Here is a 13,520-nt window from a genome sequence, read left to right on the forward strand (position 1 = left end):
TCCTGGATTATGGTGATGTTGTATATATGAATGCCTCTGCTCACTCCCTGCAACTGCTGGATGCCGCGTATCACGGGGCCTTGAGATTCATAACTGGTTGTAAACCCCTCACACACCACTGTACATTGTACTCTCTAACAAACTGGTCTTCACTTTCCATGCACAGAACCACTCACTGGTATCTATTTATCTATAAACTGCTCCCCTCCTATTTGTCCACATATTTGACACGGAAACAGTCCGTTCGCAGCCTCCGGTCCCTGGACTTCATCTTGTTTGCCATCCTGTCAGTCCGTACTGAACTTGGCAAGAAGGCGTTCTCCTACGCTGCACCTGCAACCTGGAACATGCTCCAGCAGAGGCTGAAGTTGTCCTGCTTTATTCCTTTAGGGGACTTCAAATTGCTTGTAGGAAGGCTGATGAGACAGTCTGTGGGGGTCTGCACATGTACTTAACCAGTCCTATTCTTCTTTGCACTTTGTAGTTTGTAATATACTACTATAATGTTTGTGTTCTGTGTTGTGCCTCCTGTATGTTCAGTTAGTCTGTAACTTTGTGTTTTGCTGCTGCCTACCTGGAACAGGTCTCTCTTGTAAATGAGACCCAAATAAAGGTTAATGAAAAAAATAAACATTTTGCTGACCAATGTGTAACTTCATTACTGGCCTAATTGGCCCACTGTCTATGTCCCCCTTTTAAGACCTAATGCCTGGTCCCTCACCGACTGAGTTGAGGTCACCACGTGTTTGAATGAGAGAGGCTGCGAGGGACTGACATGGTATAATGTGGAAGCGCTTGAGACTTTTTATTTTACATTTTAAAATAAACAAACACACGAGTGCACACATAACATACATTTCATGGAAAAGAGTTCCATAAAGTCTCAAAGCTTCCCTTTTTTTTCAGAAACTGTATGATTAAGTAGAGAATCAGTTCTACAAATTTCTGCTTGCTGCTTTATTGACAACACATATTTTTTGACATCTCCTAAATCATAGCTCCCATACCGAATCATCTGTGGATTATTATTGGGCCAAGATCATCAACATTTGCAGTGGTGAACTTTTGGTTTAGAAGCAGCCTTACACTGATACTGTGCAGCTGAAATGGCCACAGTGTAGCTGCTGGGAACATTCAGCAGCGACACTGTGACGATTGCTAGGACTAAATGATTATTCAAGTCAAAATTAGTTTCTATAACACATTGAAAGACAACATGAGTTGACCAAAGTGAAGGTCAACAAAACAGACAATTAAAGATCATACATACACTCAGATTTCAAGATAAAGTCAATGGAGAAGCTAATAAAACGAGCATTGTCAGAAGCCAGAGAAAGGAGTGACTCAGTAGAGGTGCCCCATACATAGGCAGATACTCAGATGATAGGAATGGATGAATCTTTGCTCAGGCTCCCATGAGGAAAAAGCTGCCTGTCACCACAGAACTGATCTGCTTCTCAAACTTAAAAGCAGAGTGTAAGATCAGCCAGAGGTCTGACGTTTCTGACATGATGGCTGTTTTGTCCTTCGCGGACAGTTTATTTTTCGCTTTATTCAGTGTTGAAAATCAATACGTGAAAATGTGTCTTTCTCTTAAAATCGCCTCATCAACACTACATGGTGCATCTTTAACATACCGTCGTTCTGTCCCTAGATGGGGCCCTTTACTAAAACGTTACCGCACGTCTGTCTGTGCGTGTAGGTATGCGCGTACTCCCGCTTCACACGCCTCACTTTTCCAAGCTGTTTTTTCTAACAGTCGGGGACAGAGGCCAGAGAGGGACCAGCAGCCCTGAAACTCAACGTCTTCTCCGGACTTTACACGGGATGAGCCGCGTGTGTCTCGCTACTTACTTTGTGACTCCTCGGCGACCCTGAACGCGTCTTTTCTCACCGAGCTGCCGCTGGTTCCGAAAACAGAAAGAGAAGAACGTCGCCCCACAAACTGCATGAAACTATCCTCTGCCGACAGTGTCGACACTCTCCTGCACACTGACGCTATGGACCCCGCGCTGACTTTACTCTGGGTGCTGCTCTTGGTTCCAGATGTGCGATGTGACGGTAAGTGTCTTTAATACTGCCAACTTCTAAAAGACGGAACTCCAGGTGACACAGGACAACATGTAGCCTGTGTGATTACGTTCCTGCTGATTTTGCATCACTTTCTTTTCTATTCATGTGTTCAACTTAGAGGAGCTGTCGGTATTGACTCTTTTCGTCGTGTGTTGCGATGATGTTAAACAACACATTTAGCATTCCTTCCTGGCCTTCCCTGTGCTAGTTAAAGTAAAAACAGTTGACGGAGCGGTATCTGATCCCTATTCGTGCTTACAGGTGGAGAATTTACATCCCATCTGCAGACAAAGGCTCATAATTGCTTTTTCACCCAAGACCCTGCGTCCCCTACAGCCTGGATAGGCTAACGTAATTGTCTCATTCAATTTTTTTTTTTAAAGCCCCCCCCCCAAATTAACCAAGGGTTACAAACTTTTGAGGAATTATTGTGTAGGTTATCGTATGTCTGCCACGGAAAAGTATTTGTCTCACGTTGATGCTGAAACTGTTTTAAGTGGAAAAGGTTCTCTAAGTGTTTGTGAGCACTCAAACTGTTGCAGCGTGTTGTGAAGCTCTCGGACTTAAGAAAAAACTGTATTTGTGTTCGACTCAAAGGCCGCTGTGTCGTTATCATGTTAATTGAATGCATAGCTGGCGGGGATCTCGCGTCTTTGTTAGTCATGCTAATGTCCCTGCGCTCCCTCCCTGCGGGGGATGAGAGCAGAGCAGATTTCCTGTTTGCAGCTCTCTCTCTCTCTCTGCGGGCTCACCATTTGGTATGAGGTGAAAGGGGCGCAGGACGTGGGGCGCCAAGAGTCTGGGCTTCACAAGGGGGAAAGACAAGGTGAAATGTGAATACAATGAGGGTCTTCTAAAAGAAGTCAAAAGGCAACTCTTGTCTTTATATGGTAGCTTATTTGATATTTCTGCATCAGGTCCATTTTGTACACTTTACATTATTTGGGACATTGTTGTGTATATTCACGCTCGAGACCATGACCTACAATTCAAACAATATGTATGAAACCAATATCAAGATAGTAATGCATGTTTTCCAATAGTGTGAATCCTCCATTAAGCTATCAACGTGATGTATTTACCACAGTACATGTGCAAAACACTGGGTGTTTTATACTAGTATTTTCCTGCCTTTAAGGCAACCATTCGCTTCCATTCACTGAACTATGTAGATCAGCTTGTAAAACTAGTAAACATGCTTTTGTAAAGTCATCCATAAGCAGCAAGCATCTTGACTGCTTTTATTGTTTCAAGTCTCTTCAGGTTGGTTTTCATAGTTTGGGAAATGAATGGAAACTGAAGGCTGACTGATGATAGAAAATAAACTTTCAAAAGATTTAAAGGCTGTGACATAACAAGACCATTAACAAACATATGCAAGCATAAGTAGCAATTGCATGATTGGAACAATTACCCAGTCAGAGTAATCTGTGTTCCAGAACCTAATATAATGGAAAGAAAAATTGCCAGTCCTTCTCACACCACTACAAATCTGCTTGATTTATACGATTTGAAGTGCTATGAGTACAAATAAAGATGGTGTGGTTCATATATTGTTTTGCTCTAGGTGTTGTCTTAGGGAAGAAAAAAAAAAGGAAAATCTGCTGAAAAATGAAGAGAATTAAGAGTCAGCGGGTGAAAATTGATGATTTCATAGCATGTTAAACTGATGAGGACTGAACATGCAAGTCGAGCAGTCAGCATATAAGGCATATTAAATCTGTGACAACAATATCAATAACCAATTAATGAATTGAAACTATTTGAGAGCACGCTATGGCGGTAGAACCGGAAACAGCTGAAAGCCTAGACAGCAGCTGTGAATAAGGTGGAAGCTTGTTCCTAATTAGTACTCACAGCAACATGACTCACATGTTGGGGTTAGAGAAGAAAGAGCTGCTGCTGGTGGAAATGGGGCCAGAGGGCCTTCCTATTGCTGTGGGGGGAGTTTTGAGGAAAGCTCTATTATCCCTGTGGTCACATTTAACAACAGCCTGCTGGGGATACTAAAACACTAGCCCAGTGGCATAGCTGTGCATCGCTGCTCATTTAGCACAACCAAATCTTAAATGTTGTCTCAACCATGACTGGCAAATGAAAATAATGCCAGTTATAGACGTTGTTGTTTAGGGAGAGCTCTTAAAGCTGCCTTTAATTTTCATTTCAGCCACGTCTGATAAAGAATAAGTGCGCAAGATTATGAATCTGAACAAGCGTTTTTCCACAGGTCAAACATCTCACTTAAACCCGCTAAGATCTGGCTTTTGTGTCTAATGTGAATGTTTAAACTCAGCATTTACACCCCGTTTATTGACAGGTAATTGACGACAATTGACTCTGCGGTGAACCTGGGTTTATATCAGCTCGGCCTTGATCTAAACATAAGACCCGGTTTACAGTGTTGGGAAAGTTCACTTTCTACATGAACTAGTTCAAAGTTCAGTTCACAAATTTTAAAATGAACTAGTTCAGTTCATAGTTCATAATTCAAAATTTTGAACTAAGTTCACACGCCGTTAATGCAATTTGGGTGGTAGAGGATCTGTTTTGGCTCGCTGTTGCCATGTCTTTTCATTTTTTATTCACTTGCACGTAACTTGAAAGGCTCGCCGGGTGCTTTAGTTCAATGTGCCGTTTCAGGTAGAGGTACAGGATAGAGTACAAATTAAAAATAAAATACATAAATAAGTAAATAAATAAATCATTTGAAAAAAAGCAGTGGCTTCAGGGAAAAACTTTTCATTATGACTCAGTAAGGTATTACTTTTTTTGTTATTTAACAAAATCAGAGATTTAAGCAAAGAGCTCAGTTCCAGGAGAAAAGGAGCAAATTTAGGTAGTGATTTTGCAAATTTTTGTTTGTGAATAAAACATTTTGCATAGGATAACAAAGTTCATCATGTGTTCAAGAGCATTATCTTCTGGGTTAACATAGCAAATAACATGTTTAAGGGTAAGAGAATGGACAGAGTTAGCAGCATCAAAATGAGATGAGATTCAACATCACTCCAAAACTTTTTAGATATATCACAATAAAAAAACAGATGTGAAGCCTTCATTTGTTTTTGCCTCCATGCTTAGCACATTGATGACGCATGTGGCGGTGCGACTCTGTGGAGGCTGGTGTTGCCAGTGTTGTGTCCGTTCAGGACGAAATAATCTGTGTTCGTTTGGTAATGCCTCACTGCATGTTTGGTATGCAGCTGTTTCTGTCTGAAATAGTTAAGTTTCGTTTTGATCGAAAGTAAAGCGAGTTGCGTGTAGAAACCTCTCGTCCAGCGTCCTTTTTATACACAACAGCCAGACTGGGTGATTTTACGCTACATATTACTGTTCACGGTCTGTTTTAGCCGGTTTTCGCCTGGAAGGCTCGATGGAAATCTGGCACTGTCTTGAACGAAGTTAAATTGTGAGAACGCGCCGTTCACAAACGTCAGAATGAACGCGTTCACAATAACGTTCATCAGGCAGAAACACAGTACGTTCAGTTCACGTTCGCCCTAAAAAAATATGAACAAGTTCATGAACGATCGTTCATTGAACGCGTTCAGGCACAACACTGCCGGTTTACATGCTTAATTTCGTTGCGTGAAGTGGGTTAGGGTGCATTATCAACGTCCAGTGGTGGCGCGTATATTAGGTAGGAAACTGTTGTTGTTTTCTCTTCTGTTACAAATGTTTCCAAGCCATTCCTGTCGAGAAAAGTGACGAGAGTGACAAACAACAGTGACATACAACGTAACGCTTCTGATAAAACTCACAGGCTGTCTTGCCTCCGGGAATTGGGAATGGGGTCCATAGGCGATTTTGAGCGGTTTGACTCACGTTTAAAAAACCTGAGTAGACCTGCTATATGGAGTGGAAAGGCGGTAATAATCACCTTATGTTACCTGGCAGTTTTTGATGTTTTTGATCTCAGATGTTTTTTATGGTATTTTTTCTCAATGGTGGATGAATACTTTTGATAGTCACAACCCCTGCAAAACGACTCGTTTATCATAATTTGAGCAATTCGGGGCATTAACATTTGGAAAGTCTAGAAGAGCCGCACATTTGAGTTATTTTATCCCCTTTCAAGATAGCTGGGCAGTAAACTGGAAGTAAGGAGGTTGGTGATCCAGGTATTTTTATGGCCAGGAAGTTGAGCTTTTTTGGCTTCAAAACACTACTGAGCAGCTTTCATAGGAATGAACGGGGCTCAGCCTCTAACACTAGCCCTTTTCACACAGAGATGCCACATTATCTCTCCGCAGAGGTGGTTTGCCAATTCTCCGCCGTTGTTTGTTCACACAGAACCAAGCAGCTCCGGTGTAAAGCCGCACCAGTGTGTAATTCACACAGAGAACTGGCGCTGCAGATCCTAAATAGGCGTGATGGTACACGTCATGATGATGTCATCTGCATGATTTTTTCAACGTTCCTCCGGTTCTCTCCTGTCAATCTGAACATGTACTTGCTGCCTGCTTATAATCATATGGATGCTGTTATAATGTGTAGTGATTGAGATCCTGACCCACCAAACATCCTGGAAAGTGACAAAAAAGTTACGTGTTTTGCTCTAAACTACATAATTACATAATCACCATCAGTAAACAGGACGCTCTCTGACTCTGTTACTCGCGGGGAGGGAGGCTATTTTCTGAGGGAAAGTTCATTGAAGTCTCGGCCGGCAGTGATTGCAGTCGATTGCCTCGCAGTGATTTTTTTCAAGACAGTTACTACAGCAACACAATAGTGGAAGGATACAAACACTTGCTGAGTACATTTTTTTTGCTGTTTTTTTCAGGCAGAAATGTAATGAAGAGTCGGCAGGACTTCCTCATATTAGTTGCCAAAGACACTACCAGTTACTACGTTACTGTTGTTTGGTCCTGTAACGTTGCTTTGTTGGACTTTTCTCACATCGTCCACTCCGTGCCACCGGCTTATCCATTCATACAGGTATGATTCTCCTCTGCTGCGCCTCTGATACTACCTCTGGAGCTGCATCAGAGACGCAGCGATAATTCAGCCCCTGCCACATCTTAAACTTTCACAGGAGGATGCAGAGAATTGGCACAGGGTCCCGCACTCAACGGGCAGTGTGAATGGGGCTACTGTGTCCAGTAATAAAACATCCTTGAAAAAAACCTGTGTCTACTGCAGAGACAATTGACCCAGGTGTAAATGCAGAGTGTACAAGTGGGGTTTTTGACCAGTGGAAAAGGGGTATGAGAGTGTGTGCCACCAATCCCTATTTGAACCAATACCTTGTCTCTTGTGTCATGCTTGTCATGCTGCTGAGTGTAGCTGATAGGTCACTAGATATACAGTAGAAATATAAGACTCACGATTAATTAAATTTCCTTATACAAGGCAAGATTGCATAACAAAACTATTTATGGTGGAGTGTGGAAGATGAATTCAGGAGTCTCACAGACTAAGGGAAGCTGCCCCACAGTCTGGTGGTACAACCAGCCCAGTTGCCAGAATAAAATCTTGACATTTTATCTCTCCGCAAACCATCGTTACGTTCAAATTGCAATGTATACAGCCATCCAATTGATATTTTTAACAAGATGTTAGGACGCTTTCTAGCTGTGTGTGGTAGGACTTGGTGGGCAAGTTCCACTATGTCGGCATCAGAGTGTACTTGGACAATCTACGTTTAGTGTGTAACAAAAACAAAGCACTTTGTGTACTGACAGAGAAGAGCAGGCTGACGAGAACAAATACACAAGTTTCACAAGGTGCCTCCTGGTCATGTAGGCCATTATCAATCTGCCATATCCCCTGTCGACAGAAGCAAAACGAATGCTGGTTCTGGGCTGGTGCTAGTGTTGTTTCGGGGCATGAGAGCGATACTGCTCAAAGCCATTCGACAAGGTGAATGGAAGAACCCCATTGGTATTGATATGTGTCCCGAGTGATACTAGAATCCAGTGTTAATAAATGCTCTTCTCCACATCCACAAAGTCACACACACAGTCATGGTTCATAAAATAGCTATCCGACTGATAAATAGTAATAGTAGTTAAGAACTACACTATTGGTTTTGCTGCCACGTTACTTGTTGCAGTGACATGGATACATTTAATATATTGAAACAACTTCTCAAATCACTAAAGTATAGAATTAAAAGAAAAAAGGAGAAAATTTCTGCTGGATCCTGCCTTTTTATCTAGGTAGCTTGTTTGCCTATTTGGATGCATTTCAAAATGTAAACAAAGAGAGCGGTAAAGAGAGAAAACTATCAGCTCACTGTCTGAATCATGTGGGTTTTGTGCATGTCACATGATGGCACATTGTTTATTTCTTTCTGTTGTCTTAAAATGCTGGCATATGATTACTGTAAAGCCCCACAGCTGAAAAAGTGAGCACTTGTGCTGTGAAATGGTGAATTGAGTATGTATCTTAAGGGGGTGTGTCCAAAGTTCTGAAACAGAGTAGAGGGGATCCATCGATAGACTGACAGATAAACAGACATCACTTGGTTTGATTTCTTAGTCTGCTTGCTTTTAGTGGTTGTAAATAAAACTTTTTGTATTGTAGTAATGCACAGGAAAGTGAAGGACAGAGAGACATGGAGAGAGAGAGTGCTGAGAACCGTAAATAGTGGTTTTCAGTGGTCAATGTATTGCTTTGATTAATAAATGTAAACAAATACCTTTATTTTTTGCCTTATTAGCCCCCCTATCCTCAGCCTCACCTATGGTTTGATCTTTAATATTGGGAGTAAGTAAGCATGAGAAGCAGGGAATTATGGTTTGATAGACCAAAATGGGGACAGGAAGGCTTTTTTCCTCCCCTTGGGATGTGTACATGCTGTTAGTTTATTTTTACTCCACTACATTAATATGACAGTTTAAGTTACTAGTTACTTTTCAGATTCCAATGCGTAATAACCTCCCCATCCAATGAAAACCAATCTCAAGATGAGTTTATTTGGAATGTTTGCGATAAACTGAAGCTTTCCTTTATCAGAACTTTGTGATACATTACTGTAGATTAAATGGGCAAACAATATATAAAATTAAAGTTAAATATATATCAAGTTAAAATGAGCTCAACTGTCAGCCAACACATATTTTATTACACTATAACAGATACCACGGTCAAAATACACGTACAGTCATTGTCTCCATTTTTCATTTCATAGAAATTTAACCCCTAATCAGTTAGCTGAAAGGATAAGCTTCTATGTTGCTCTTCTACAAGCATGCTGGTCCCACTTATGATGGTTTGTCCACATCGACGGTAAAACAAAATAGTAAATGGCCAGAGTATGAGGCGTTTCATTATGGTTTGTTTTAAACTGGTGCACAAGACCAAAAAGCTATGCTAGCATGGCTAATAGTAGCATTAGCCATGCTAGATAGCATGCCCTGCTACTGACCCATTCTGCCTCTGATCTATGGTCATGCCTCTGCTAGAGTAGGTTTAGCATACCGCTCTTACAGTGATCTTCTGTGTTTTGAACTGGGGCACAATGCCAAACTGAGTGAATGCACATTATGTCATTAAATCTGCTAGTCTGATTGCAAGTATATGTCATTTGCCACCGCAAGGTGACTTCGAACTGCGTTTTCTCCAAAGTTGAATCTGTTTCAACTTCTTAGACACAGCTAGATACATTGTTTTCTTGTCACCCCCTGTGGTTTGCTTTGCCGCAGCCAAAAAGTTCTACCCCTCATTAACATACATGGTCATCGAAACACCGCGTCTTTGTCTGAATCCAGCCTTAAAGACCCCACAAAGGTTAAAAGCTTGCACCTCCCCACCAGTCAGTCAGAACTGAATAAGCCGTCAATAAGTCGTGGATGACAGGTTATATGTCTTCAAGGAACTCAAGCAAGTCAAGTTGCTTTCATGTAGCACTTAGATATACCATGACCTGGATGACTGAACCTTCACCACCATCTTGATAAGCATTTTTAAAGATGCTCCTAGTAAATCCAGAATTAGCCCAAAAATGCCAAGAATTTTGACTTTTATTTTGCGGCAAAGTATTTCATACTGTACTGTATATATGGGCACTTGGAAAACAAGAACTGCTAGAATCTAATTTGGGATACCTTTGTTGCAAAGTTAGCCAATTTGCAAAAATGTAAATACAAGTATTGGCTAAATAAAACACGGGAAAGTTGTAGCCCAAAGCATAACTCACTGAATCCACACCAGTGCTGTACTTCCTGTTTTTACTCTCTCCTCTACTTCACCAAATAGAATTAATGCAAAGAATAACAGGAGCTATAAAATATGTTTATCTCTGTTTCAGTATATAGATGTATAATTAAAAGTGCACACAGCATCGAACAGGCACTTTTATCACATGACTGAATTTGAAAAAAAGAATACTACATTTAAAATGGCAACCATCCTGTTGGGTATAGATTGTGGCCAGGGTTAGGAGGTTTACTCTTAAAATGTATTGAGATACAGTTACAAGTAACCTTTTGAAAAATGTTGTCATTACTAATCCAACTATCACAATATGAAAATAATGTAATTTGATTATTTTAAATAACTCTTGGATTTAGGGATGTCCTGATCAGGTTTTTTTTTTACCCTGATCCCGATCCAACTCCTTTTAATATTTAGTATCTGCAGATACCGAGTCTCGATTTGATAGTTAGCCTTAACAAATATTTTTCTGGATAATACAGCTGCATTAAGAAAAAAAGTACCTGCATCCAAGCTGTTCCTTAATAGTTTTTTTTATTTTGTTGAAACAAAGTATATACTTTCATATGGCTCTTTCTTATTCTTCATATGCTATTGCAACATTGGCCTACAACCTTCCTTGTGTTAGCATTTGAGTCTGTAGCCCCTTTTAGATAGAAAAGGCGGCACATTTGCTGCAAGGTAAAGGCGGAAATGTGCTGCCCTGTCTTTCTAAAACGGAGGCGTAATATTCCTCCTTTTCCAAAAGCCTCCACTTCGCCGCCACTGGGGTAGGCCTAAACATGTGACGTGACGTGAAGCACGAAGCTGGGCTGTGAACAGTGACAATGACTTTGTCTTCAAAATAAGAGCTTTACATTGCACCCCATTGGAGTTTAGAGCTGGGTTCTTAGCGGGGGGCTTGTAATTTGAAACTAGTGACCGTTCTTAGCTTGCCGCTACAACAACAAGTAGACACAACCAAACAGCTACAGAGACAGAGAAGACGCTAGCATCTCCTGGATCCCAAGCGGCTGTCCAGTTGCTCATCTTGGTCTCTGCGGATAAAATGAGGGACTGACTGCTGTGATCAGCTGTTTCCTGGTTTTAAAACTCCCCGGCTGTGGGTCGCACAACAGTGCAGGTCATCGACACCTCCGCCCATCTCAAGCAATTGCCAGCACATTGACGCCTCGGATTTAGATAGCAGTCGAAGCGGAAATAAGTGTGCCCTCCGTCTTCAGTCTAAATCCACGGACCTAGCCGCAAAAAGGACAGGCAAATTGGCGGCTTGCTGACTAGTATAAAAACGGCTTGTGATGCTGCACTGTGACAGCAGACCCTTGTGTACAGCCAGCTGAAGTGTGTTTGAGACGCAGCCCACGCTTGGTACCTCCATATCATCCATTGCTTTTTTCATATTCCTACGTTGCCACGTAAATAACGTGGAGGTGTTGCTTGTCTATTTCACACGCGTTCAGCATCTCCTGGATTACCTGTTTTAGATGCTCTGCTGTATGGGATCCACGAAATTAGTGCCCATATCGGCACGTTGTTGCGCGAAAGTGGAGTCAGTGAAATGTAATGCCGAGATGGTAGGGCATAGCGGGGATTCAAGAACTCCAGATGAGGAAAAAAACCTTATCTTCAACAGAGATGAGCTGGTTATCCAGAGCGATTGATTGAATTACCTTCTCTGTAATATCTTATCGTATTAAATGAGTAGAATTAAGTGCAGCTCTTTTGTTACCCCTCCACGTAGCGGTCGTATTGCAGATGTTACATATTGCCGTTGGACTGCTTTCACTTTCTACCTAAGTTATTTCCACACTGCAGACATTTTATCCACAGGTTTGCCAGAGTAATGTTACGCGTGCATCTAAGTTCTGCCACAAATTGTGCTCTGATGTAAAAAAAAAACAGCCTTGCGTCCAGGTTTAAAATTGCTGATCCCTGATCAGTGGAAAAATGCCCATTTTGCCCTAATCCCGATCCTGCAGGTCGGATCGGGACATCCCTACTTGGATTACTTCAATGACAAACGTGGAAATAGAGACGAAAGAAAAAAAATAACAATAAGATGACTTATTTGATCTTAATTATGAGTGAGTAGTACGTAAGAATGTATATTTGTGTATTCTTCCTAATATAAAATCAGAATGATGTTTGTGTGGGACTCGTGAAGTGTTGTCATGTATGCACATGTGCATGGTTACAGACTAAATCAGTCTTTATTTTAAGGTCGTAATCCTGTCAGTAATCCTCTTTATTATTTAATGTATTGGTTATCAATTTTTTGCTGTTACTTTGCCAGAATACAGTAACCTTTTTTCTCTCCTGATTACGTAATCCTGTTACATGTATTCAGTTACTCCCCAAACCTGATTATTGTACCCAGAGACTTTTTTGTAGGTCTAGATCTAAGACACATGCCTACCAGTTTTCGTCCATTGGAATGTACTGTTAGGGGTATAGTGGGTATGAAATTTGGTAGAGGGCAGTATCAAGCTTCTTTGCCATGCCAAATCCTGACACTCATATTGGATTATAGTTTTCACCACATGCCAGTTTGTGTGAGTTTTCAGGTAAATAAAGGGTGTCAAAAACCTTTGAGCTTTCTAAAGGCCTCAAAAAATTTTGAAAAATTAAAACAGATAAAAATTGTAGAAAAAAAATAGGGTAGGCAGAGTAGAGGTAGGTTTCTCAAGACATGATATGTGAGTGCACAGTGGGTTATGATCGTCTCTTCTGACAAGAGGAGGCAGGAGGCATGTGGCTGTATGCTGGCGTGTCTTGGGCCTGGTTGTAGTTATAATCCCGCATCTTGGACTAATTAGAGTGTTGCAAGACCTTCCCATGAACAGGGCTCATGGAACTTTAACTTGTAGACAAGAGTAATCTGCTAGTATATTACTGTTAAAGAAGTGGTGTGTTTAGAAGTATTAGTTACCTTGGTCATTGTGCAAACTTCCTGCTTACTTGGGGATCAGTAGTTTAAATAATCATGGAGATGGAGGTTTTGATATACTGTAACTGTGTCAGTGCTGCTGTGTTAGAGACTGTAGTCATAAAATGCATTCATATCACAGATAAAAAAACATATTCTTTCTCCTAAAATAATGATATTTACAGATATACACTTAAATAATGTGCCTTGCATCTTCATTGTTTGTTGCATGTAAATGTGTTTTTATATATATATATATATATATATATATATATATATATATATATATATATATATATATATATATATATATATATATATATATATATAGGCCAAGGAGACCTGCCGCCAGGCCAAA

General features: G+C 40.9%; 1 protein-coding gene across 1 annotated transcript in view; it reads left to right on the forward strand.

The window, feature by feature from the left end:
- The first annotated feature begins 1,673 nt into the window (after positions 1-1,673).
- The window catches only part of ror2 (receptor tyrosine kinase-like orphan receptor 2), a 66,254-nt gene continuing 54,407 nt past the window's right edge, over positions 1,674-13,520 (forward strand). The window contains exon 1 of the mRNA XM_030436746.1: positions 1,674-2,061. Within this exon, the coding sequence (XP_030292606.1) occupies positions 1,950-2,061 (112 nt within the window). The 5' untranslated portion in view covers positions 1,674-1,949. The remainder of the gene's footprint in view (positions 2,062-13,520) is intronic.

This window comes from Sparus aurata, chromosome 12, assembly GCF_900880675.1.
Source record: "Sparus aurata chromosome 12, fSpaAur1.1, whole genome shotgun sequence".
NCBI classification, from domain to species: domain Eukaryota; kingdom Metazoa; phylum Chordata; class Actinopteri; order Spariformes; family Sparidae; genus Sparus; species Sparus aurata.